Here is a 27,468-nt window from a genome sequence, read left to right as displayed (position 1 = left end):
TGTTTTTTGAGACATTATACATGCTTGGGTCTCTTTGTTAGCTTACTCTACTGTATAATTTAATTGTCTATCATCAGAAGAGGTAAATACAGTGGAATACTGTATAGCTGTGAAATTAACTAGGGCTTGTATCATGAATACATCTTAAAAATGGGAAAAGCAGGTTACAGAATACATCAAGCGTACCATTTATGTGAGGTTTAAAAACATGTAAAAATATTCCATATTGTTTATGGAAATGTATATGTTATATAATATATATTTAGTGTACGTTTATAGTTTAATATATATTAATATATATGTATATATGTATGTACATATATATGTATATATAGCATGAAAACATGCACAGAAATGATAAACACCATATTTAGGACAGTGCTTCTGGGATTCAGAGGGACTACAGTGAATTTGTAAGTTCTTATTTCTTAGGGTGGATAGTGAGTTTGTTGTAGTTTTCTATATCGTGTGTCTGAAATACTTCATTTTATGTATTTTGAAAGACTTCATTTGAAAAATCAGCTCTCACAAATTATTGCTCCTCTCCTTTTTAAAAGGGATCACTTTAGAAATTTTACTTGTGCTTCATTCTTTTTTAAAATGTTTATTTGAGAGAGAGGAAGCACAAGTGTGTGGGGGAGGGGCAGAGAGAGAGGGAGAGAGAGAATCCCAACCAGACTCCAGCACAGATACCAGACTGTGAGTTCATGACCTGAGCCGAAATCAGGAGTCAGATGCTTAACCGACTGAGCCACCCAGGCGCCCCATTTGTGCTTCATTCTTAACCTTTCATTTTCCTCTCCCCTGTAGTCTGCTCTTACCCCTGTCTCCTGTTCACTTTCTATTTCAACCACCCCAGTTCAAACCATCATCACCTCTTGCCTAGACGACAATAGCTTCCTAATTGTTTCCTGCTGATTTTTACTGGCTTGGCTACACTTCCCAGAACAGCTGTAGTGAGTTTTTAAAATTGTCAATCAGACCTCATTCAAGGGCTAAAAGCCTGATAATTTCCCAGTGCTCTTAGAATTCAAGCCACTCCCTTTCCTTGTCCCACAGGGCCTGCCACTCCCACTGCTAACCCGTTTAGCTTCCTCTCCCTCCCCTCCACCTGACTTCTCTGATCATTCCCCAGCTACACCTGAGCCACATTGACCTTTCTCTTCCTGGAGCCTGCTAAGCTCATTCCCATTTTAGGGCCTTTGCACTCACTGTTCCGTTGCCTGAAATGGCTTCTTCCCTGGTTTTTGTCCAGTAGACTTCACTGAATCAGTTAGGTCTTAACCTAAATTTCCCCTTGGGGGTCTTTTCCATCTTAAGTGCACTTTCTGTAACATCACCCTGTTTTAATTTTCTTCATAGCAAAGCAGACAAAAAGTAGACTGACATGGTACCTGGCCAAGCTATGCTCACTTGCAGGTATGGATTTCAAAATACCTTTATCAGATGATTCACCCTCGAAAGTCTTCAAGCCCTTAAGAGAGGCCTCACTCTGAAAGGGACAGCCATAAAGCAATATACCAGATCCGTTATCTGGGATGATAGGAATTAAAAATAAACATAGGAGATGGAAGTTATCCACTTCCCAGTTTGATCATTGGAACAGTAAAGGCAGGAGGGAAATTAACAGCAGAGTAAGATTCTAGATCACTCCTACTTTCCCAACCCCTTTTCAGTATATATTTTTATATGGTTTATATTAGTATATATTTTTCTGTGGTTTTTTGCATCCACAGAGAATAGGGCTTCAAATTTGTCTTGGTTACCATGTTTTTCAAGTTGAGTCTTTCTGTATTTTCAGCTCAAGAACTGAAGTATTCAAGTTAAGGAACCTGCATACTATCTAAAATATTACTCTTCTGCGTTGAAATTGTGGTTTTGTTATGTGCACATTTGTAAGAATAAGACTTGCAGAAGTAGTGGTAAGAGAGAGGAGTGATGGAGTAGAAAATACATTACATTGGAAAAATAAAAAAATCAACAGATATATTAATATACATTTTATTTTTAATAACAATACACATTTAACAAAATTGTTAAAGCTAGAGGTAAAAGGCATTGAGGGAGAAAAAAATTTTTAAGCCAATTTTAAGTTCATTTTACATAGGAATAAAACAAAATTCATGAAAATTATTTTGTAGTTTCTTATCACTGACAATTTCTAGAAAATATAAGGTTGGATTATATTTCCCCATAGAGGAGTGATGTTAAAATATGGGGTTATATCCCTGTACTAGGATTTAGCATTCAAATAGTCTAATCATCAATATGTCATAAGTGTAAAAAATGTTTATTTTATATTTTTTAGTGCAAAAAAATTTCAAAAACTAAACGTCTGTACTAATTAAAAATCTTGTTTCCAGTTCTAAATAGACTAAATACAAGGCACATATTAACTACAAAAGGCATTTCATGTACTATCAAGTGCACACAGAATAAGAAAATGTACTAAGTGACCTAAAACTGAAGTACCTATTATAGTTAACTTAATTAAGTGATCTTGTTATCTTAGAATTTAGAATGTTAGGGAAATAGATATCATAAGACTCTTTAAAAAAGTCTTCCAAATATTTTAACACTTTCCTTGATATCTTTTCCTAAAACAAGCAGAGGCATTCAGTCACCTCATTAAAGCCAGAAGTGTTTCTTCACAGAAAAGACTGTCAAAAGTAGTTGACCGAATATACATCCCCTTTCTGCTCTTCCCTTCTCAATTTACCCAGTTGAGGGGCAGAGCATCAGACAAAAGGTCGTTCTGCCCAGTGCTTTTTTTTCTTCCTAGCTCTTCTCCGACTTGCAGTTTACTTTTTCACTCTTGACAAAACTGGGGGAAGTGCTTGGCCACTGCTTGTGAACTTGAAAAAGCTTAAAAAACACTTTGCCTTTGTGTGGAGCTGGTCAAGAGGCATGAGGATAATTGGTTGTTTAAAGAGCAGAAGGCACTATATAAAGTCACTCTGAAATGCTATTCTTAAAAGGTGTTTTTTATATAAAGAAATCTAATTTAGCTAGATGAAGTCACACAACCCTTTTCCTTTCATTTCCTCAAGGTGGTTTCCTTGAGCTAGTTTGAAGTACAGGTGTTTAGGGAATGGTATCAGGTTATCTGGAGATTTGAGGAACATCCTGTTCATCAACAAGATTAATTAAAGGAAAATCTAATTAAGGGATGCCAGTCACACAAATACCTAGCAGTACTATTGGAAGAAAAATCTTTCTTTCACATCTAATCTTTCACACTAACACATCATGATGGATGTTTTACCATAGCAGTCAGATCCCAAAGCCTTCCTAACCAGGTCTATATAGCACGTGAGAATTCTTACTCCAGTCCTTATATAATCAGTGTTGTTTTGGGAATTGCTTTGGATTAATATTTGATTTGGTGATTAGGAGAGGTGTTATTGTGGTCTTTGGAGCACCCTGTCCTGGGCACGGGTTATGCCTTCCCTGTAGTCGGTTCCTCCCCCGGACTAAGCAGTCCATATACCACTGTTCCTGTTGGAGCTGCCGCTTTTGATTTTTGAGCCAGCTCCTAATAGCCTCCAACTCCTGGCACTGCTGAGTTTGCTGCTGTAATTCCTTCTTTAACTGCTGGTTCTCTCTCCTCATGTCATGGTAGAACTCAAAAGTATACTGCTTTGCTCCTGCCTCCAAGGCCTGGGCCTTCCTTTCAAGCTCTTCTCTTTTTCTTTTTCCCAACTGCCTCGGGTCTGGCTCACTCAGTTGTTTTTCCAGTAATGCTTTTTCCTGGACCATCTGGAGCTGGAGTTCCAATTTCTTTGCATTGATCTCAGCTTGGGCTTCCTTTTTCTCCTCCTGTAACATCTGTATTTCTCTCTCCTGTTTCTCCTTTACTAGGGAAACATCCCTCAGTGCCTGCAACTGCTGCTTTAAATTGGATTGGAGGTTTTCCTTCTGCAAGAGCTCCCCTTTAAACACTGAGGTTTGTTTTGCATATCTGGAGGCTGATTCTTGTCTCCTTTGTTCAATCTCCTCACTTTTTTGTAAATAATGTTCCCATAGCTCTTCAGGCTTCCTTCTGTACTCCTCAACTTCCTTGTCTAGGTATTCCAGAAAGAATTGGTTTTCAGTCTGGACAAGTAACTTTTCATTGTATAGCTGCTCGGTTTCCTGCATTACTGATTCTTGCTGCATTCGAGTTTGTTTTATTCGGCTGTTCACCTTCCTCAGCTCCATCATGGTCTTTTCTTTAAAGGTCGTCTCTGACTTTGTTAGCATCTGTGGCTTGAAAATTATATTTATTAAACTAACAGACGGTGCAGTGGAACTCCCAGAGTCCTTGGCAAACCTGGAGGAAGAACAAGTGAGGCATTCTCGTATCAATTCTTTTTGTTTTTAATTTTAATTTATTTTTGAGAGAGAGAGACAGTGCGAGCGGGGGAGGAACAGAGAGAGAGGGAGACACAGAATCTTGGGCAGGCTCCAGGCTCTGAGCTAGCAGCACAGAGCCGGACGCGGGGCTTGAACTCATGAACCATGAGATCATGCCCTGAGCCGAAGTCGGACCCTTAACCGACTGAGCCACCCAGGCGCCCCTCTCCTATCAATTCTTAATGAAAATTTAGTAAATACAAAATGCACAATTGTACTTTAATTCATACAAGAAAATATATTTGCGTACCTATTATGTTCCTGACACTATGCACGGCACGAGGGATACAGTTTATGGTAAAGGTAAATGAGTGTCGTTTACAATTTAAGTACACAGTCACTACAACCCTGTCAGGTATCACCTCCATTTTAAAGAGGAGAAAACCGGTTCAGAGACTTTAAATGATGTGGCTACGATTTACACCGCCAGCAAGTGGCAGAGCGTGGGTGTGAAACCCAACCTTGGGAGTTCGTGAACACTATAGCGGCTACGAGGGGGGCCACAGGCACAGTTGGGGTGGTCCGGAGTAACAATAAATTTCCCGGCTTTTCTACCACCTTTCCTGTTTCATGGACACTTCCGTCGAGGGCAGCGCCCCTTCAGTACCTACTTGCTCTGGGAATCCAAGAGTTCATCTCCAAGGTCCCCGTGTGATTCACAGAGGTCGACTGCCGAGGCGGCAGCGCTTGTAGTGCTAGGGTCCTGCGCCACGCGGAAATGGCGCCCCCTTGCGGAAGGTTTTCGCAATTTCTCTATTTTGTGCTCCTTGGGTCTCGGCGCTGCCCAGCAACTCCGGGGGTCGCACCTCACCCCAGCCCCGGCCGGTCCAACCTGGATCAGCTGAACCTTGCCGGTTGCCGAATAAGCCCTAGCTGCCGGTTCCCTTTCGGCTCCCTTCCTCGCTCCTAGGGGGTCCAAAGAGAAACGCACTGTCTTCATTTTCGAACTCTGGGGGCCCCGCTCTGGGGACCTCATTTCGGCTCGCTTTGGGGACAGGAACTCTGCTCTTCCCAGGCCCTTCCCTACAACGGTGAGTGCCTCTCTTCCTGGCAACCTCCTGCCGTCCTCCGAGCCCATCATTTCCCCCCTCCTGTGCCAACTTGGCGCGCAGCCTGGCCGGGAGGGAAGGAGTCGCTTGCGCTCGCCCCACCCCATCGCCTTCCCCTTTCGCACTGGTCGGGTTCTAGCCTCTATCTCTGCCCCTCGCGTCACAGAAGCCTCTCTAAGCACGCAGCGTCACTACGGTAGAGTGGGCGGAGCCAGGAGAAAGATGGCGGAGCCCGTAGGTGAAGCTGAGTCGCAGGCTTCTGGGGGTCTTCGGCCCCCAGTGTGTCTGTTGGTGTTGGGAATGGCGGGATCTGGGAAAACCACCTTTGTACAGGTGACGTACAGGGCGCGGGCGTAATAGGTGCGCGCGAGAGGTTGACAGTGGCAGGCGAAAGGCCAGGGAGAACGGGAGGAAGGTCTCAGGGAGTTGGAGGGGACCCGCGTGCGGCTTTCGAGAACTTGCCAGCAACTCCGGTTCCTTCTTAGGCTAGCCTTTTCGACTCTAGTCTGGTTTAATTAGGGCTAGGGCTCTCATCTGCACACCCTCAGTTCGTGCTTGGTACAACTTACCGCGTTCTGGAATTCTCTTACCGACAAAGTTGTCAGCTCCTCGAAGACAGTCTTACGAGTAACTGGCAATTAATGAATACAGTGCCAACACACGGACTTTTGGTGTAGATTGTTAAAGAATTATTTCTTGCACAGCTGTCATGTTTCAACCACCGCGGACACAGCGAAATTGAGTTTACTAGGTTCCCGCTTTTTGGAGCTAATGTTTTAGTGGGAGTGCTAGAAAAAAACCACACAAATCAAGTAGATAAGTGATCGAGAGTAGGGGGAGGCTGTTAGGTGGGTGATAAAAGGTAGCGTTTCATCTGAGTTGAATGTTGGAGGTGGATATTGGGGGCGAATATTTCAAGTACTGAGAAGGGTAAGTGCAGAAGTCTTCAGGTATGATCATCCATAAAGGAATGGAAGTTCTCTCTTGGCCCCTATCATTCCCTCTTTGTCTCACTACATCCCTCTCCCCATCACCTCTGCAGAGGCTTACGGGACATCTGCATAGCCAAGGGTCTCCACCTTATGTGATTAATCTGGACCCAGCTGTACATGAAGTACCCTTTCCTGCCAATATTGGTGAGTAAACTGTACCAGAACTGGGTGAAGTCCCTCAGAAAATGGAAAACTTCCAGCTTGCCAGACTTCAATGCTTTCGTTTTTCATTTTTCAAAACTGCCAATTTTCATTTTCTGTGAATTTGCTAGAATCTCTAAACAAGTCTTCTCCCTTATGCACATTCTTTTATTTGTTCCCTAACTAAATTTGCTTCCAGTCACACTATTATCTCTCCGCCTCTTTCTGACCCTAGGGTGTCAGGCTATTGTTACTTGGGATAGCGAAATGACAGAAAGTCAGTCCTCTCACTTCCAGGTCACTTCAGCAGGCTCTGGTACATAAAACTGTTTTATTTAGTTTCTTTTATCAAAAGTTGAGAGTTTAAGGGTTCTTGTGTGGTAGTTCATGTACTGATCTATAGGAACCTTGCTTCCACTCCCAACGTTACATGGGAAAATATGTGTGTGTATATATATATGCATGTATGCATTGCTTTGGAGAGGGGTTTCCAGTTATCATCGGCTTTCAGAGGAATCTGTGGCTATGAAAAAAATTAAGAGTGGATATGATTCAGTGTCATAATTCTTGATGGGATCTGCGGGTCTCCTGATTTCTAGGCTGTCACTGTGCTAATTTTCTCCCTCTGTGTCTCTTAATCTTGTTAAGCTGCTCGTACCCTAGTTAAACTAATAAAGGAAAACCTTGTATTAAGCAGAGATCATTTTGGGAAGGGTTTGGGAAAAAATTGACATCTTCTCACTTAAAGGATGGACTTCGGTTGATAGATGAATGGATCAACAAGATACAGTGTATGTGTGTATATATATACATGCACCGTGGAAAATGACTCAACCATAAAATAGAATGAAATCTTACCATTCGTGACAACATGGATGGATCTAGAGGGTGTTATGTTAAGGGCGATAAATCAAGACAGAAAGACAAATACATTATGATTTCACTTATATGTAGAATCTAAAAAACAAAACAAAGGAACAAACAAAGCAGCAACAGACTCAGATACAGGAAACAAACTGTTGGTTACCAGAGACAGGAGGATTTAGGAGGCGGGTGAAGTAGGTGAAGGGGATTAAGAGGTACAAATGTCCAGTTACACAATAAATTACAGAGATATAACGTACAGCCTAATAACTTTGGTGACAGATGGTAACTGCACTTACTGTGGAGATCATTTTGAAATATGTAAAAATATCTAATCATTATGATGTAAACCTGAAACTAAGATACTCTATGTCAATTATACTTAAATTTAGAAAAAGATGGAATTCTAATTGTTGGTGGGGTCTACAGGCTGATAGTTAGATTTAGTTAGATATTACTGGATGCATTAATTTTCCCTTTGAAAAATCATGTCTGCATTACCCTGTTACTAGTAGGCAGTAAGAAAACTTTTTCTTGATTTAGCTTTCTTTCTTTCTTGCTTTCTTTCTACTTTTAATTCCAGTATGGTTCAAATATGTTACATTAGTTTCAGGTGTACAGTATAGTAACTCAACAATTTCATATTTTTTTAGCTCTCTTTTTCTATGCATATGGTCACTGATAAGGTATTAAGTTGTACAGAACTTTTCTCCTTATTTCAGACCATGTCTACCTTAACTTCCAAGCTCCTAGTCTTACGTTTGTCATGGGTGCCTTGCCAGTTATCCTTTGTAAGGAAGGAAAGCAGTGTGGAGCCGGGGGTTAGTAGAAGAGAACGCAGGCAAGAGAAGCCTGAAAAGCTGCTTTCAGCTTCTTGCTGGTAGAGAAGGTACTTGCAGGGTGCCTTCTCCCTTTTTGTTCTCTTCACGATCTTGCTTTTTTCCCTATCACAGTTCATTGACCTTAGCTTGAAAATTTAGAAAACAGATTTGAAAACTAACTGAGATACCAAGAGAGAAACTTATTTCTTCTCCTCAGAGGAAGCAGAGGTGACCTGAGAGGCCTACTGGCTGAGGCTATGATAGGTGGAGGGTCTCAAACTTATTGTTTCTTATGTGTTAAATTCCAGTGAATTCTTTCCCCCCCTCCTCCCCCCCCCCCCCCAGATATTCGTGACACCGTCAAGTATAAAGAAGTCATGAAACAGTATCCTTTTCTGCATCTGCCTCCTGTGCTGACTCATCACTGGATAGTTATTGTCCATATTTTGTGGCTTTGAGAGAGTGTTTTTGTATCTTTGTAAAACAATACTAGCAAAAGCATTTAATTGCTTTAAAGTAATTTTTTAAAGGATTTTTTTTAAGTTTGTTTATTTATTTTGAGAGAGAGTGCCCATACGCACATGCAAGCAGGGGAAGGGTGAGAGAGAGGAGAAACAGAGAATTCCTAGCAAGCTCGGAGCTCAATGTAGGGCTTGAACCCATGAATTGTGAGATAATGACCTGAGTTGAAATCAAGAGTCAGACACTTAACTGAGCCACCCAGACTCCCGTTTCAAAGTAATTGAACTAAGAGGATGGAAAGATGAATGTGAGGAAAGGTATTGTAGGTGATTAGAAATACGATTTCAGCTTGTGATTTCAGTTTTCTTACCATTTTCCTAGAATTACAGGCTGTGGTAAGGAGAGAGCACAGAGTGAGAGAGGCTAGCTGGTGCTGTGCCTGGGTTCCACAAAGTAGTATTGCCTTGGAGGCCACTACCTCCTCTGACTGGGAAACTCAGAAATGAGTAGGTTTAGTAGTAGGATCAACTCATAGTACATTGCTGTGTGAAATGTGTACTTTGAGTGTAGGCAGGTCTAGGTGGGTTAACTAATTATAATCAGGTTGCTTGATCAGTAAGGATCAGAGCAAGCAGCGTGATATAGATGGTCTTAATGGCTAATGCCATTAGGCTGTCACTGCCTGATGCATCTATTACATTTTGGTCACTTTATTTATGTATTTATTTATTTAAAATGTTTATTTATTTCTGAGAGAAAGAGAGCGTGCAGGGAAGGGGCTGAGAGAGAAGAAGACAGAGGGTGTGAAGCAGGCTCTGTGCTGACTGCAGAGAGCCCGATGTGGAGCTTGAACCCATGAACCATGAGATCATGACCCGAGCCGAAGTCGGATGCTTAACTGACTGAGCCACCCAGGCACCTTTATTTATTTATTTTTAATGTTTGTTTATTTTTGAGGGAGAGAGAGTACAAGCAGGGGAGGGGCAGAGAGGGAGACAGAGGATTTGAAGCAGGTTCTGCACTGACAGCAGAGAACCCGATGCAGGGCTTGGACTCAAGAACTGTGAGATTATGACCTGAGCCGAAGTTGGACGCTTAACTGACTGAGCCATCCAGGTGCCCCACATTTTGGTCACTTTTTTTTTTTTTTTTTTAATTTTTTTTCAACATTTATTTATTTTTGGGACAGAGAGAGACAGAGCATGAACGGGGGAGGGGCAGAGAGAGAGGGAGACACAGAATCGGAAACAGGCTCCAGGCTCTGAGCCATCAGCCCAGACCCTGATGCGGGGCTCGAACTCATGGACCGCGAGATCGTAACCTGGCTGAAGTCGGACGCCTAACCGACTGTGCCACCCAGGCGCCCCCACATTTTGGTCACTTTAATTACTTCATTTTGCCTAGCCATCCCTAAAATGACAAATGGATGAGGAAGATGTTGATAATGAATATTTCCTTGTGATGTTAGGGTTGTGTGGTATGTACTAGTCAAGGATTAGCTGCCAGTGTCCATTCATGGAACACTTAGTTATAATGCTGTTTGTGTGAATGATACCCAAAGCATGAACTTCATCATCTAAATTGATCTGTAAGTAATTTAAATCCTCAACTTAGTGTCCAGGTATGGACTTGGGCCCAATGGTGGTATAGTGACTTCACTCAATCTCTTTGCTACCAGATTTGATCAGGTATGTCTGTTTCTACTTTTATGACATGGCTGTGTAAAAACCTGTGACTTCTAAATGCTGTAGCTTGCTCACCCTGGGAAAGAAGAGCAATAAGCCTGCGTATGCATATAGAAAACAAGTAAGTGTTTTGGTAGACAGAGAAGTGGGTAATGACAATGATCAGTGATGTGAGATGCTTCATAGCCAGTAAAACAAAAATCCTAGAGACGTAGGTTCTTTTCTTGATCATGTCTTGGACGTTACCTTGAGGATGGGGTGGAGGGTTGGGGAGTGGGATGGGCTAGTGGGCGTGGAATGGAAAGATAATGGGGCTTTTTACATGTGACATAATTGTCATTGGTTAGCTTTTTCTCTATTTCTATAAAAGTGTTTTGTAGTTACTAATTAAAAAAAAATTTTTTTTAACGTTTATTTGTTATTGAGCGACAGAGCATGAGCATGGGAGGGGCAGAGAGAGGAGGAGACACAGAATCCGACGCAGGCTCCAGGCTCTGAGTTGTCAGCACAGAGCCTGACGCAGGGCTTGAACTCACGAACCACAAGATCATGACATGAACCAAAGTCGGACGCTTAACTGACTGAGCTACCCAGGTGCCTCATGTAGTTACTAATTTTTTACCCTGATGTCACTCCATGAGACAGGCTATTAATATTTTACCAGAGCACCAAGAGATATGACCTGACAGTGACAGATCATCTTCAGCTTCTCAGGACCTTGCTTGCTGCTGATGTGGCTGTGTTTCTTCAGTTCATTGAGTTCATTAGTTGGTGTCCTAATCGAGAACACAGAGATTGAATAGTTGATAGTGCCTAAAAGGCAGGCCTCCCTGCAGAGGGATTTGTGATTATCTGTTGTAATTGGCATCTTTCTCTTTTAGGTCATGAAATTTATTGAGAAGGCCCAGAACATGTCTAAGTAAGTGATTTCAGTTTAACACCTATTTATTACTCTGTAATTGACACATCTCTAGAATTTCAGGGTACCATCAGGCTCTGAAAGAGTGTAGGTTGGGATAAAACCATTAGAAGTGAAGAAAAAAAGTGGGCTAAAAATCATTAAGATGCTATATAGTGTAGAGCTAAATTTAATAGTATCCTGCCACCGATCACTGTCATATAAGCCCACCACTTCCTAGGAGGCATTGAGACTTTGTCCAGATTCAGTCGTCTGCCTGCCTTCTCTTGGGAGACCACACTTGCTGGCATGAAAGTCTCTGAAACACCTTTTTAACCCTTGTTTTAAATGAATATAATTTACGTGATTCAGAGAGAATAATTATTTCTTTAAATTTAAATAGTATCAAAATGTAAAATAAAATAACACTGTTATTATCTACATTTAACTGTCATTAGATCATGATAGGTTCACTTTTTAAAAAAAAGATGATTCATTATTTTTGTTAAAAAAAGACTATCTGCTCATTGTAGAGAATTCAAACCACACGTAATATTTAAAAGATGAAACTGTCGGGGCCCCTGGGTGGCTCAGTCGGTTGGGCGTCCGACTTCGGCTCAGGTCAGGATCTCGCAGTCCGTGAGTTCGAGCCCCGCGTCAGGCTCTGTGCTGACAGCTCAGAGCCTGGAGCCTGCTCTGGATTCTGTGTCTCTCTCTCTCTCTGCCTCTCCCCTGCTCATGTTCTGTCTCTCTCTGTCTCAAAAATGAATAAACGTTAAAAAAAAAATTTAAAAGATGAAACTATCACCCTGATTCCCACTAGAAGTAACTATCATTATTATTAACTATTACATATTATTTTTTAGTATTTATAGTGTATGATACATATAAAACATTATTACATAATATTATATATGTTGTCATTGCTATCAGTGACTATCATTCCACATGTTTCCATGTGTATATACATAGAAGGATGGATGGATAAGGTGTTTTTACAGAAATGGGATCGTACTAGAGGTAAAAAATAATGGCTTTATTGAGATACAAATACACAAAGTGCACTCTAATTTTAAAGTATACAATGTGGTGGTTTTCAGTGTATTCGTAATGTTATGCATTGGTCACCACTATCTAATTCCAGACCTTTTTCTTCATCCTCAAAAGAAATTCCATACTCATTAGCAGTTCCTGTTGTTCCCCCTTCCCACCCCCGGCTCTTGGTGGCTGCACCATTTTACGTTCTCACCAGCACTGTGTGACGGTTCCTTGTCCACATCCTTGCCAATTCTTGTTGCTGTCCTTGTTTTTGTTATAGCCATGTCAGTGGGCGTGAAGTGGCATGTGATTGTGGTATCCCATTGGGTTTGTATTTCCTCAATGATTAGTGATGTTGAACATCATTTTATATATACATTTTAGCCATTGGTGTATATTTGGAGAAATGTCTATTGAAAATTCTTTGCTCATTTTTAAAAATAGCTTTATTTAGATATGTAATTCATATACCATGTAAAGTGTTCATTTCAGTGGCTTTTACAGAATTATGCAACCATAACTACAGTCAATTTTAGAATATTTCTATCACCTCAAGAAGAAACACTGTATTCTTTAGCTGTCACTTCCCTATCCCTCTATTTCTCCTCCCCCTCCACTTTTACCCCACGGCTACCCCAAGAAACCAGATGGTTTCCCAGGATATTTCCCTTCCGGTTTTGCTTATCTCTCATTTTTTGAAAAGGTTTATTTATTTAGTTTGAGAGCATACGCATGAGAGAGAGAGCGGTGGAGTAGCAGAGGGAGAGGGAGAATCCCAAGCAGGCTCCAGGCTGTCGGTGTGGAGCCTGACACGGGGCTCAAAATCATGAGCCTGTGAAATCATGACCTGAGCTGAAATCAGGAGTCAGATGCTTATCCAACTGAGCCACCCAGGCGCCCCTGCTTCTCTCTTCTTTTAATGCAGTGTGTTTCTAAAACTATCACAGTTTCCTCTGTGATCATTTGCCGCAATTTGAGGACCGCTGCTCTTGCTGCCTGGTAGCGTGAATACTGGACATTGAGCAAAGCCTGGGGGAATGTAGTATGCATTTTAAGGGCAATGGGAGGAAGTTACACTTGATAGTGTGAAGAGGTTATTCCAATCTTGGATGATCAGATGTTCAGTGTTTTGTGTGATGGAATCTCTTTCAGCATTGCACAAGTGTAATACTTCTTTAATGGTCTTTTTTTTTTTTTTTTTAACTTATTTATTTACTTCAAATGTTTATTTATTAAGAGAGCGAGCAGGGGTAGGTGTAGAGAGAGTGGGAGAGACTCCCAAGCAGACCCTGCACTGTCAGAGCAGGCCCTGACACAGGGCTTGATCTCATCAATGGTGAGATTATGACCTGAGCCAAAATCCAGAGTTGGATGCCTAACTGACTGAGCCACCCAGGTGCCCCCCTTTAATGGTCTTTCTTGGCACAGATATGTCTTGATTGACACACCTGGACAGATTGAGGTGTTTACGTGGTCAGCTTCTGGGACAATCATCACTGAGGCCCTGGTGAGTATTCTAGGACTTGTTACTTAGAGTAACTAGAGAACTAGACTGGTTAAGCATCTCTTTATTGCCTGGGACCTTAATGTGGGAGGGAGTCATGGAAGCTCTGTACACCCTGCTTCAAATGACTTTCCCTTGCTAAGGAAGGTTGGGGGGAGTTTGGGGATAGGTTATGAGCCCTTTGACTAAGGCTGTGGTTATTTTGTGGCTTTAGGCATCTTCATTTCCAACAGTTGTCATTTATGTCATGGACACATCAAGAAGTACCAACCCAGTAACCTTCATGTCCAATATGCTCTATGCCTGCAGGTAATTGATTATTGGTGGGCATGGTATTACAGCAAGGTATGAAGCCTTCTCTCTCTTTTTTTTTTTTTTTGTATTTGAGTCCTGAGTGCTTACCAACCTGGATTTGTGCTCATCCAAATTTGCCCCTCAGTTTAGTGGTTATGAGTTGGGGAGGGGTTAGAAGGGAAAAGAGGCACATGTGCTGGCATTCTCTATGGGCAACTTATCTTCCTCCCTTGCTTGTTACAGAAATAGGTGGAGTTTCTGGTAGTTGCTCCCAATTGAATGAAAGAAGTCTAAATAGAATAGAGTTCCCTGGTGTAAGTGCTCCTTTTCTGTGTTATGACAGGTAGAGTTAAATTATAATATGAGGGATCATGAACAAAGAGATTCATCTATAATTCCAAAAAGCACAAGTTTGCTCCAGGAATGGTGTCATTAGAGGCAGAAGGACATGCCTCACTCGGGTATGTGAATGCATTAGACATAGGAGCAAGGCCAACCATTATTAAATCTGAGAGAGTTTGATTTTGGGAGTATACAGAAGCCACTGCCAGTATTCATGCCTCCTAATGTGACTAGGGATGTCCCTTCTAGTTAGACACAAGAAATCCTAATCGAAATAGAAATCGGATGACAGTACTTTTTGTTTGCATATTTATTGTTTAAAAGACAATTATTTGGTAAAAACAAACAACCAGGCCAAAAAACATACACAAAAACCAAAATCAGTATTACAGCATTATTACTCCAAGAAAGTGTGTGTGGTGTTTGCTTGATGGTGGTGATGGTTTTTCCTCTTGGGAGAGGAGAATGTGAGTGCTGTGCAAGAGTGGATACCTGTATGTAGAGTCTGAACCCATCCCCCTTCTCTTCACTCCATTCCAACAGAGTGACACAAGGCAAGCAAGAACTTAAGTGCTTTTACTAATGTCTTGATGTTTGATTTTCAGCATCTTGTACAAAACCAAGCTGCCTTTCATTGTGGTTATGAATAAAGTAAGTGGATCCTTCCTTTTGTGATTCAGTATTTCTTTTTCATCAGAACCTTGTGTTAATGGAAGGTTTGGGTAGGTGAGAAGGATTTTCACATGCTGGAGAACAGATTCAGACTTAGCGGAAACAAAGCCATGAGCACTTCTAGGAAGAAGATTCAGTCAGATTATATGAATATATGAATATGTATCACTGACTCTCATCAAAGTAGTTTTAAGCCAGATAGAGTAGCCCCTCAAGCATAGTGTGTGTTATCCCTCAGAATTGTGACTGTGCATGTGGGGGTGGAAGTAGCAATTAAAACAGAAACTAAACTTCCCTGTTGTAGGGTTGATGACTAGTATTCAAAAGACCATATCACTTCAGAGCTTAGAATGTGCTGGCATCCACTGCGGCCATGGTCACTTGGCTGTGGATAGTGGAGGGTCTGCGTCCATCAAGAGAACACCTATCTTCATTTAATTATTTACAACAGTCTTGGCTCTTCGTGATTTGTTGTAGTGGAGAAGGAAATGGGGGAAACAGAAAGGAACTATATGAATAATTGTTCTTTGTTATTATCACTTAATTAAAATTTTTTTAGCATTGTTTGATGTCTGAACTCATCTCTGGTTGCTCATAGTTGACTTCTTTCTGGTACAGACTGACATCATCGATCACAGCTTTGCAGTGGAATGGATGCAAGATTTTGAGGCTTTCCAAGATGCCCTGAATCAAGAGACTACATACGTCAGTAACCTCACTCGTTCAATGAGCCTGGTGTTAGATGAGTTCTACAGCTCGCTTAGGGTAAACTGTCTCTTCTGCTTATACTGACAGTCCCTTCAGACAACCGCTTAACCCATAGGGCTGGCTTTGAACATATCTTAGAAAAGTTCATTATCTTCATAAAAAAGCATTGAAAGCATTACTTATTGAAAACTGGTGGTTTGAAAGATAAATAAGCCTGGGTGGTTCAATTGGTAGAGCATATGACCTTAATTTTGGGATCATGAGTTTCAGCCCCATGTTGATTATAGAGATTACTTTTAAAAAAAGAGGAAAAAAGATAAGGTAAAGACCCTGCCTTCAGAGTTTATGGTCTAGTTTGAAGAGAAGGCTACACACATAATTGGAACATGATATATTGTGGTAAGGACGTTACAAAAGATTAGAGGTTGGGCCTGATGCTGGTGAGGGACACATCACTCTTGAAATGAGGGATTTTGGAGGATATAGCATTAGAGGTGTGCTTTGAAGGAAGGTTAAGATTTATATAAGCAAAAGAGGGTAGGTGTGGCAAGCAGTATGGTAATTGTCCAAGCAAAGACATAATTAACATCAGATAATTAACATGAGATACTAATTTTTGTAGAGAACAGACAGTGGTTGAAATTGACAGGGAATAGTGGAGAAGTCTTCCTACTGTTCCTGCTAATTCTCTTTCTTTTCCAGTCCTCTCTTTTTCATAGACTTATTTCCATGGTTTTTGAGTATGCATGCTGTTTTGCTTTGTTTTAGCTTTACTCTTTGTAAGAGATATCTTGAAGTGTCTAAAGTTTTGTGAAGATTTTATGACGTTCGAACAAAGTAATGTATACCATTTAAAAATACACACTTGTGGGGTGCCTGGGTGGTTCCGTTGGTTGAGTGCTGACTTCAGCTCAGATCTCAATCTCGCAGTCTGTGAGTTCAAGCTCTGCGTCAGGCTCTGTGCTGACAGGTCAGAGCCTGGAGCCTGCTTCGGATCCTGTGTCTCCCTCTCTCTCTCTGCCCCTCCCCTACTTGTGATATCTGTCTGTCTGTCTCTGTCTCTCAAAAATAAAATAAACATAAAAAATGTTTTTTTAAATATACACTTATTTCCTCAGTGGCATTAATGATGCTTTTGGCAGGTGGTGGGTGTGTCTGCTGTTCTGGGTACAGGCTTAGATGAACTCTTCATGCAAGTCACCAGTGCTGCAGAAGAGTATGAAAGGTGAGGATAAAGGAAAATCCTGTAGATGACATTCTTAGCAACACACAATCTGATACAACAGCAGTTTTACCGGGCAAAGCATTTTGGTTTTCATAGTGTAAGTATTCTATTTACCACGTGTTACGTGTACTGGATCTGTATGTGTACACTTAGGGATAACAAGTCCCATTAACTTTTTTAAAAATAGGAGTATAAGACCTTCTCTATATTGAAAGATGAAGAGCAAGAATCATCAGACCTTTTTGTAAAAAGCCAGATAGTAAATATTTTAGGCTTTGTGGGCCATACAATCTTTGTTGCAACTGCTCAGCTGTCACTGTAGGGCAAAGGTGTCCACAGACAGTTTGTAAACAAATGGGTATGGTTGTGTTCCAATAAAGCTTTATTTACAAAAATACGCAGTGGGCTTGATTTGGCCTATTTGCCACATTGGCTGACCCTGGATTAAGAACGTAGACTTTGGAGGGGCACCTGGCTGGCTCAGTAGAGCATGTGACTCTTGATCTCAGGGTCATGAGTTCAAGCCCCCCTCTGGGCGTAGAGCTTACTTAAAAAAAAAATTACGAACATAGACTTTGGAGTCATACAGGCATGGGTTGGATTTCGGTTTCCCCCACTTAATAAATGAGTAGCCTTAGCAAGTTTTCATCATTTGTAGATCAGGGATAATAGCACTTACTGTTAAGGTTGTTGTGAGGATTATTTGTGAAAATACATCTGGAGCACCTAGCACACTTGCTGACACGTAGCAAGCATACTTCATGATAAATGGTTGTTACTACTATTGTGGTAAATACTGGAATTCTGTCTACCTAAAGGAAAGTGTCATCAGAGCACCTTTCCTTGGGCTCCTGGCATGATCATTGGCTGCTTACTAGTATGTTCCTGTTGGCTTCATACTTCGCAAGATTCTAACAACCACATGGTGGTTCTTATATACATTATTTTGATTTTGATTCATCAGACAAGGGGTCTTCTTGTGTGTTATCAAAGCCTCAGGATGAAGTCTTTTCTGTATCCTGTTGTTGCCCAGATTAGCCACATAATTATATATTGGGCTACCTGAGCCCAATAGGCCTTCCTTCTTTTATTCATTTCAAATGTTTACCCAAATGAGGCATGAGCTTGGGGCACAAGGCTGGCTCAGTCTGTAGGCATCTGACTCTTGATCTCGGGCTTGTGAGTTTAAGCCCCATGTCAGATGTAGCGATTACTGAAAAAATAAATAAATAAACTTAAAAAAAAAAGATAAGCTCCTAAAGTCATGGGTGCCAGAGTTCATCTTTCCAGCCCTGCAGTCAGTCTTTTGTATCTTTGCTGGTTACAGGGTGGAGACAAGCACCTTGACTTTAATTCCAAAGGGTTAGAATCTCAGTGACTGAGACTTGTTACATCTAATGTTCAGTGAGGTCAGATCTTCTGTTATTGTCAGAGACCTAGGAAGATAGAGAGCAGATAGGACAGATTAATAAGCAAAAGGATTAAGAAAGCGTTTTCTCTTTCCAGGGAATATCGTCCTGAATATGAACGTCTGAAGAAATCACTGGTAAGAGAGGAGGGTTAGTGTATATTTTGGGCCACTAAAAAAAATAACTTCAAACCATGTACTAATAATTCTGCCATAAATGCTTTTGTTTTGGCTATCAGGGTATGTTTTAGGTATTTGTTATTTTAAATTAGTAAATGTGTATGTGTGCTGTCTGGATGCAGAAGTGCCCCTTAATTATTTTCCTTCTCTTTATTTGAATTTTTAAAAATCTGATTTTTCTGTTACATTTGCTAAGCACTTCTTATGCCCTACTTCACTTCTCCAAGGCTCATTTAAAGGCTGGTTATAGAATTTTAAGACAAAAGAGGTGGTTCACAGTGTTGATTCCAAATAATTACTTGGCCTGCCCCCTTTGGCTGCACAGGGCCCCTTATCACTGCTGTGTCTTCCTGAGGGTTCTATTGATGTGTTTTTGTGTCCCATTTCTGAAACCTCTAAATCAGTCTGCAGAGCCCTTCAGTCTGAATTTGTGCTAATCTGGGCCCATGGTATTTAGTGTTTCTGTCCCCGTATCAGCCATCTCTTACCTGCCTCAATGTCTAAATAGCCTTTAGTATTTGTATACTTGTCTCCTGTTAGAAGTCTGGCATCTAACTCAGGGGCTCCTTTTTTAATATGAGGATATTTTTCTCTGTATGTACAGGCCAGTGCACAGAGCCAGCAACAGAAAGAACAACTGGAACGCCTTCGGCAAGATATGGGCTCCGTAGCCTTGGACACAGGGACTGCCACTGGTAATGGGGGGGTCTCTTGGTGTTAGGAACTAAAAGCAGAATATGCCTATTTCCACTGAGCAGGAAGATACTCACATTTAAGAGAGATAAAGAGAAAAGGATGAACATAATGTGTTGCTTTAGATAGATCAGTTGATCTGTCACATTTACTTTGTGTGTGTGTATATATATATATATATAAAATGGTTTGGAAAGATAAACTCCTGAAAGTTGTGTATATAACTATACGACTTTGAATTCTTCCTCTTAAGGTAGTTTTTGCTTTACTTTGGCAAGATACTTGATATCTTCTCTATTTGCTTAAATACTTTTCACCCTCTACCCCCCTCTTTTTTTTTTTCCTTTTCTGTTTATTTTGGCCTGATTTCAGATTAACAGAAAAATTGTGTGGTTAGCATAGGAATTGCTATATGCCATTCAACCAGATTCCAAAAATGTTTATGTTCTACCGCATTTACTTTATTCTTTCTTTCTCAATAGGTATGCAGTTATATTTCATATAAGCATATAAGTGTATTTGTAAACAAAATGTTTATACATTATATATATATATTCCCTTTTTTTGGACTCATTTAAGAATAAGTTACAGATTTACTCTTGAATATTGTTCTTGAATACTTTAACATATATTTCCTAACAATAATATTATTTTATAGAACTCCATTATAGTTAACTAAAAATTAGGAAATTAACACTGATACTGTTGTCTAACGTGTAGTCCTCATTTAGAGGTAGCTGTTTGCCCTGTGTAGCAGGAGAAAATCCTGGATCTGCACTGCATTTAGTTGTCCAGTCTCTTGTTCTCCTTTAATTTGGAATAGTTCTGTAGCCATTTTTTGTATTTCGTGGCAGTGACAATTCTGAAATGTATGGGACAGATGTTTTATAGAATGATGCTCAGTTTGGGTTTGTCTGATGTTCCCTCAGTATTCAATTCAGGTGGCAGAACTTTACACAAGTGAAGTTGAGTTTTTTTCACGCAGAACATCTGGAGGCACACAGTGTAGATTTGTCCCATTACTGGTGATGTTAATTTTGATTACTTGCTTAAGTTGGTGTCTGCCAGATTTTTTTCATTATAAAGTTATTTTTCCCTTTATGATAAGTATTTTGTTGGGTGATGCTTTGAGACCATATGAATATCCTTTTAATTTTCACATGTTTACTCACTAGTTTTAATACCCATTAATGTAATAGGGGTAATATCCATTTTTCTGTGATGCAAGTTGGAAGTATTTTCTTCCTAGTTGTCAGGTTTTTTTAAAATGTTTATTTATTTTTGACAGAGAGAGAGCGAGTGCGAGGGAGATATGCAGGGGCACAGAGAGAGAGGGACAGAGGATCTAAAGTAGGCTCTGGCTGAGAGCAGTGAGCCCTATGTGGTGTTTGAACTCATGAACAGTGAGATCATGGCCTGAGCTGAAGTCAGATGCTCAACTGACTGAGCCACCCAGGTGCTCCTCATCAGTTGTTTTTGTTTTTCTTTTTAATTTTTTTAAATGTTTATTTATTTCTGAGACAGAGAGAGACAGAGCATGAGCGGGGAAGGGGCAGAGAGAGGAGATACAAAATCCGAAGCAGACTCCAGGCTCTAAGCTGTCAGCACAGAGCCTGACACGGGGCTCGAACTCACAAACCGCAAGATCATGACCTGAGCCGAAGTGGGTCGCTCAACAGACTGAGCCACCCAGGTGCCCGGTTATCAGTTGTTTTTTGACTTTGTTCATGGTGTTATTTTGCCAGGCGAAAGTTTTTATTTTGTTTTGATATAGTCAAATTTACTTGCTTTCTCTTTTACTGCATCTGGATTTTGTGTCGTAATTGTGAATCCCTTACCCATACTGTGTTAAAGAGGAATTTACTTATGTTTTATTGTAGTTCTTGTATGGTTTCACTGACTATGTTTACAAAAATTTTTTTAATGTTTATTTTTGAGAGAGAGAGCGAATGAGCAGGGAAAGGGCAGAGAGAGATGGAGACACAGAATCCAGAGCAGGCTCCAGGCTCTGAGCTGTCAACACAGAGCCCAACGCAGGGCTTGAACTCCCGAGTTGTGAGATCATGACCTGAGCCGAAGTCGGACGCTTAATCGACTTACCCACCCAGGTGCCCCTCAGTGTCTACATTTAGATCCCTGATCTATTTAGTTTATTCCTGGATATAGTGTGAAGTATAGCCCTGTATTACCTTTTTCATAAACAATTGTACCACAGTTTCTTTTTTTAAAAAAAAAAAATTTTTTTTTTTAACATTTATTTATTTTTGAGACAGAGAGAGAGCATGAACAGGGGAGGGTCAGAGAAAGAGGGAGACACAGAATCTGAAACAGGCTCCAGGCTCTGAGCTGTCAGCACAGAGCCTGACGCGGGGCGCGAACCCACGGACCGCGAGATCATGACCTGAGCCGAAGTCGGACGCTTAACCGACTGAGCCACCCAGGCGCCCCCACACTGTTTCTTAAAAAGACTACCTTTGCCTCAGCAATCTGAGATGCCACCTGTATCACATATTAAAGTTCCATGTGTACTTGGGTATATTTCTGGACTTCTGTTTTATTCTTCTGGATTGTCTGTGTCTTTACCACACTGTTACAATTACGTAGAGCCTGTATAAAATGTTTTAACGTCTGACAGGGCTAGTCCCTTTTCATATTTTTCTTTTGTAGTGTTTCCCTGGCTCTTCCTGTCTGTTTGTTTTTCTGTATGAACTTTAGCGTCAACTTATTTAGCTTGCTAAAACAGCTCTTTGGTGTTTTTATTGACATTGCATTATGTTCATTAATATAGGGCAAACTGACAACTGTCACGTTGAGTCTTCCTGTCCAAGAGCAAGGAGTGTGTTTATATTTGTCAAATGTAACTTGATTTTTCAGGAGTGTTTTCCTCATGTGGTTTTTGCATAGTTCTTGTTAAAATTTTCTAAGAATTTTATCTTCTTTGTTAGTGTTGAAAATGGGATTTTCTGAACCATATCTTCTAACTGGTTATGTTTGTGTATATGAAGGCTTCTAATTTCCATATGTTAGTCTTTTTATGCTGCTACTTTATTGAATTTTTTATTTTTTGAATTAATGTTGTCATTGATTCTTAGGGGTTTCTAGGTTGGTGCTCATATTTAGAATATATGCACCCCCACCCAACCACACTTTTGAGTGGTATGGACTGGACTGGCCTTTAAAAGATTGAAGTTCTGTTGATGAAAGCTATTGCTGTATCGAAAGCTATTGCTGTATCTTTAGTAGAGAACAAAGCCACTTGGAGGAGGAAATGCTGGGTTTACCAGGAAACTGCCTAGGTTTACCATTTAAGTGAACTTGCCTGGCCATCCTTGTTGCACACCTTAGCAACGTAAATTTGTGTGCTGTGCCCCTTTGGAATCACTCATGAATATGTGAATCAACAAATGTGAATTAAATCTGCTGCCATATTCTGATAACCTGTTAAAAGTTGGGGACTTTCAACAAGTTATTTGGGAAAATCCCAAGTATAGTTGGACACAGAATGAAGCATTGACTGTTAGCATGCCACGTTGTCATCCTTTTTCAGGGCCACAGGCCTGTTGATATTTGTGTCCCTTGATGTTGCTGCTGATGGCCACCTTTATTCCCCAGCTGATTTCTCTGAGACCAAGCTCCTGAAGAGAGTGGTCATGTCCTCCCATAGCTCTATGATACTTAGCATGGTTTTGGGTTCTCATGGAGCCCAACTCTCTCAGGCTCAATCCACTCACAGGAATTACTTGATTAGACATTTTCCTGATGACTGGCACTTAGTCCTTATTCAGTTTCCCTGAGTAGGGAATTTGGCTCTAAAAATAGATTTGATTTTCTGTTTTCCTCCCTCCCTCTTTTTCTTGAATCATATCCTGGCTCTTTTACTATGTCATTTCACCCTCTAATCTCTTCAGACCCTCTGAACTTAAATTTCCACCAGGAAACTTCCTTAGCGCTGTACACTTTTACCCTGACTCGCCAGCACACGACATCTGCTTAAATGTCTTTAGTCTTTGTAGGAAAAACTATAGCCTCTTCTAAGCTGGAAGCTAGTAAAAAGGAATGATGTTACTACCAGGAATTTTCTTAAGCTTAAAAACAGCACCTTTTAGATTCATGAAACATTGTGTGAACTAAACTACTGTAGAAATGTTAAGTGGTATTAACAATACATTTAGAAGAGGTAAGATTCTGCATTTATATTTATTGTGACTACTTTCATCCTGCCAGTTTATAATCCTACTTACTCATGGATTGAAAATCACCTTTTTGAGGAGGCATAGGTTCATTACATGGTACTCATAGGTGTTTTCTCTGTAGACAGCTTATCTCCTGCACTCGACCCTTCTGACTTGATCCTGACTCGGGGAACTTTGGATGAAGAGGATGAGGAAGCAGACAGTGATACTGATGATATTGACCACAGAGGTGAGAGGTGGCCCATGAAAAGAGAACAGCTGCTTATCCTCACATTGTTGGTTCAGGAGCTTTTTGTTGAGAGACACCTTATGTATGCAGCCAGTGACAGGGGAGAGAAGAGATGGCACTGGATACAGCAGCAGGCAAGAGTTCAATATATGGAGAGTTCCTGGCCTTTCTACTGAGTAGTTAATATTGAACTCATTACAGGCTTTTTTATTTATTAATCTCATGTCTTCTCACCTTTAGGTCGTAACTCTGAGGAATCCAGGATTTTTGTTTGGTTGCAATTATTGTTTTAAGAATACATGAGAGGAAGGGGCACCTGGGTGGCTCAGTCAGTTAAGGGTCTGACTCTTCATGATTTTGGCTCAGGTCATGATCTCACAGTTTGCGAGATCGAGCCCTACTTTAGGCTCTATCTTGACAGCACGGGGTCTGCTTGAGATTCTCTCTCTCCCTTTCTGCCCCTCCCCCACTCATGTGCATGTGTGTGCACTCTCCCCTTTCTCTTAAAATAAATAAACTTAAAAAAATAAAAGACTAGGGGCGCCTGGGTGGCGCAGTCGGTTAAGCGTCCGACTTCAGCCAGGTCACGATCTCGCGGTCCGTGAGTTCGAGCCCCGCGTCGGGCTCTGGGCTGATGGCTCAGAACCTGGAGCCTGTTTCCGATTCTGTGTCTGCCTCTCTCTCTGCCCCTCCCCCGTTCATGCTCTGTCTCTCTCTGTCCCAAAAATAAATACATGTTGAAAAAAAAAAAATTTAAAAAAAAAAAAAAATAAATAAAAGACTACGGGGGGGGGGGCGGGGGAGGGGGAAACAAAGAGTACATAAGGAGGCCTCGGCAGACTGAAACCAGTTAGAAGGGACTGTACCAGAGGATAGAATGGCCCTGGAAACCCAAAAGGGCTCTCCACCTGGCATAGATTTAGGGACTGTGAACAGAATCGATTTCTTGAAACAACTCTTTGAGGTCAAATCGGTGACCAAGAGCAAACCTCTCTTTACCATCCAGTGTACCTCACTGACTCAGATTTATCGAGGTGTAATTTACAAACCATAAAGTCCAACCTTTTTACGTGTCTGGTTTGATGAGTTCTAACAAATATATGTGCACTTGTAACAGGCATCATAATCAAGATACGAACACTTCCATCACCCCCAAAAGTTCCTTATGCTTGTTTGTTCCTTATTCCGTCCTCTTCCTGAACACTTAGTTTTTGGCAATCAGTAATCTGATTTCTGTTCCTATAATTTTGCTTTTTCCAGAGTGTTGTATAATTGGAATCATAGTATTTAATAGCTTGCTGCATTTGACTTTTTTCAGTCAGTGTAATGCTTTTGGGATCCATCCATGTATCAGAAATACGTTCTTTTATTGCTGAATAATGTTCTATTATGTGGCCATACCACAATTTGTTCATTCATTAGCTAATTGACTTTTGGGTTATTTCCAGATTTTAGTTATTAATAAAGCTGCTACATATATTTTTCTTGGTTAAAAATACCTAGGAATGGGACCTCATTCTAGTTACTTTATGAACGAGGTATTCTCATTTACAGATGAGAGAAATTGTGCATTTGGGCAACATGATAAATAGAGCATGCTTCTGGGAGGTATTTCCTTACTGGGATTAGTGAACACTTAGTTTATTAGAAACAGAGTACTATTTCTGATGGACTGATGACAGCAGCTCTAACCACCTATATAATGGGAAAGCTAAAAAGAATTGACCTTCTTTTTTCCTTGCAGTTACGGAGGAAAGCCGTGAAGAGCCAGCATTCCAGAATTTTATGCAAGAATCAATGGCACAATACTGGAAGAGAAACAACAAATAGTTTCTAGAAGTTCAAACGTTTGGAACTCTGTGAAGGAACTACTCTTACCTCTGATTGTGGGCTACCATAAAGGACAATTTTGTTCAGAGTAGCAGAGTTTCTCTAATAGGGAAATTTGACTCAGATGAAGCCAGGGTTAGGAGACTCTTGGACCTGGCAGGTAGATGCCAATTCCCCTTCGCCTTTTCCTTGGATTTATGCAAGGAAGGATATGGACTGTCCTTGGATGCTGATATCCCTTCAAGCCTAAAGCTTCCAGTTTTATTGTTTGAACTTACGTACTTTTGCTGCTGACGGATGAAACAGAACTTAAAATTCACTTCAAATTTCTATTAGGCTGGATCTATACTTTACTCTCCCAGCATCTTGCCCTTGATCCTACACCATGAGTTCCCCTCCTTTTATTTTTAATTTTTTTTTTTTCAACGTTTATTTATTTTTGGGACAGAGAGAGACAGAGCATGAACGGGGGAGGGGCAGAGAGAGAGGGAGACACAGAATTGGAAACAGGCTCCAGGCTCCGAGCCATCAGCCCAGAGCCCGACGCGGGGCTCGAACTCCCGGACCGCGAGATCGTGACCTGGCTGAAGTCGGACGCTTAACCGACTGCGCCACCCAGGCGCCCCGAGTTCCCCTCCTTTTAGCAGAAAGGGAGAGAGAAAACATGAGCTTGCCCAGAGTGGCAGTGGAAGTCTCCTTGGCAACCAATCAATGTTGGATATGAAACGTGTCTCACGTGGGGTAGCTAACGTTCTAGGACACCAGTTCGTTGAAGAAATTGAGCAAAACATAAGATTAATGAGTAAGAATCTTGCTTTTGATGGTGACTTGGATAAAGAGTTTTTAATTTTAATTTTGTTGTAACCCTATCATAATTTCAAATAAGAAAATTATATAATTGCACATAGGTTCACTTTTGTTCAACACAGAGGTTTAAAGCCACCTGTCCAAACCTGTCTCGGTAAAGAGGGATGTTTACTAAAGCCTCCTGTGTATACATACCTAGTAACCAGGTACAGAGCCAGGCTGTTTGTATTGTACTTTATTTTTAAAATTTATATATTTTTTAAAGTAGGTTTCATGCACAGCACGGAGCCCAGTGTGAGGCTTGAACTCCCAACCCAGAGATTAAGACCTGAACTGAGATCAAGAGTAGGACTCTTAACCAGCTGAGCCACCCAGGTGCCCCTGTATTGTACTTTAAAGTATCCTTGGTGATTTCATCAAAGGCCATGGATTTGGGTCAGGTGCACATTCCATACATAGTAGCCATGGTAAGGTTTGCCCTGCTTGCACATTCTTCCTATTAATATAAAACATAGTGCATTTCCTTTAAGGAATTTTATCCCTGCCTAATCTGCATTCTGATTCAGTGGTTCTCAGGTGTGGCCAGTGGACCAGAAGCATCAGCATTACCTGGGAAATTGTTAGAAATCCAACACTCAAGACCTCAATCAGAAACTGTGGGGGTGGGACCCAGAAATCTGTTTTAATAAGTCCTCCAGGGGATTCCCATGCATTTAAGTTTGAGAACCACTGCTCTAACTCAAATAGCCTGTGACAGTTCTAGGCCAGGAAAATCTCAGGTATCCACAAAATGACCTGCTTTATTAAGAGTACCCTAACCTTGACCATCGGGTGCTTATTCTCCAATTTAAACGTTCTAAAAGTAAAAATATTTTATTTTGCCATTAAGTATCAATTTCAGTATTCTATACCTATAGATTATAGACCTATATAGGTCTATAATTTGAACATAGCAGAACTGCCATCTTCCAGTAATTTTCAAAATGACCAACACAAAGGGACAGAGGAGTGGTACCTGCCATATGTTCTCTAGGCCTT

At 40.9% G+C, this 27,468-nt stretch overlaps 2 protein-coding genes across 4 annotated transcripts; one reads left to right on the top strand and one right to left on the bottom strand.

The window, feature by feature from the left end:
* Positions 1-1,813: 1,813 nt before the first annotated feature.
* On the bottom strand, positions 1,814-5,630 carry CCDC121 (coiled-coil domain containing 121). The gene is made up of 2 exons (XM_045447324.1): positions 5,007-5,630; positions 1,814-4,312 (listed from the first exon to the last, which is right to left on the bottom strand). Exons 1-2 carry the CDS (start codon positions 5,549-5,551, stop codon positions 3,343-3,345), a joined length of 1,515 nt encoding a protein of 504 aa, XP_045303280.1. The 5' UTR covers positions 5,552-5,630; the 3' UTR covers positions 1,814-3,342.
* Positions 5,631-5,638: 8 nt separating this feature from the next.
* GPN1 (GPN-loop GTPase 1) lies at positions 5,639-25,953 on the top strand. 3 transcript variants are annotated; one of them, XM_045447330.1, is made up of 14 exons: positions 5,639-5,777; positions 6,487-6,580; positions 8,608-8,647; positions 10,346-10,412; positions 11,291-11,328; positions 13,774-13,852; positions 14,064-14,158; positions 15,091-15,136; positions 15,776-15,922; positions 17,008-17,090; positions 18,597-18,636; positions 19,283-19,373; positions 23,686-23,793; positions 25,538-25,953. In XM_045447330.1, the coding sequence occupies exons 1-14, from the start codon at positions 5,667-5,669 to the stop codon at positions 25,621-25,623; spliced, it is 1,125 nt and encodes a 374-aa protein (XP_045303286.1). In that variant the 5' UTR covers positions 5,639-5,666; the 3' UTR covers positions 25,624-25,953. The 3 variants fall into 3 exon arrangements, with proteins under 3 accessions (XP_045303286.1, XP_045303287.1, XP_045303289.1); XM_045447331.1 differs by having other exon boundaries at positions 5,651-5,678; XM_045447333.1 differs by lacking the exons at positions 8,608-8,647; positions 10,346-10,412 and having other exon boundaries at positions 5,755-5,777.
* The last annotated feature ends 1,515 nt before the right edge of the window (positions 25,954-27,468 follow it).

Source organism: Leopardus geoffroyi, chromosome A3 (assembly GCF_018350155.1).
Source record: "Leopardus geoffroyi isolate Oge1 chromosome A3, O.geoffroyi_Oge1_pat1.0, whole genome shotgun sequence".
NCBI lineage: Eukaryota > Metazoa > Chordata > Mammalia > Carnivora > Felidae > Leopardus > Leopardus geoffroyi.
This window is presented reverse-complemented; position numbering and strand designations above follow the sequence as displayed.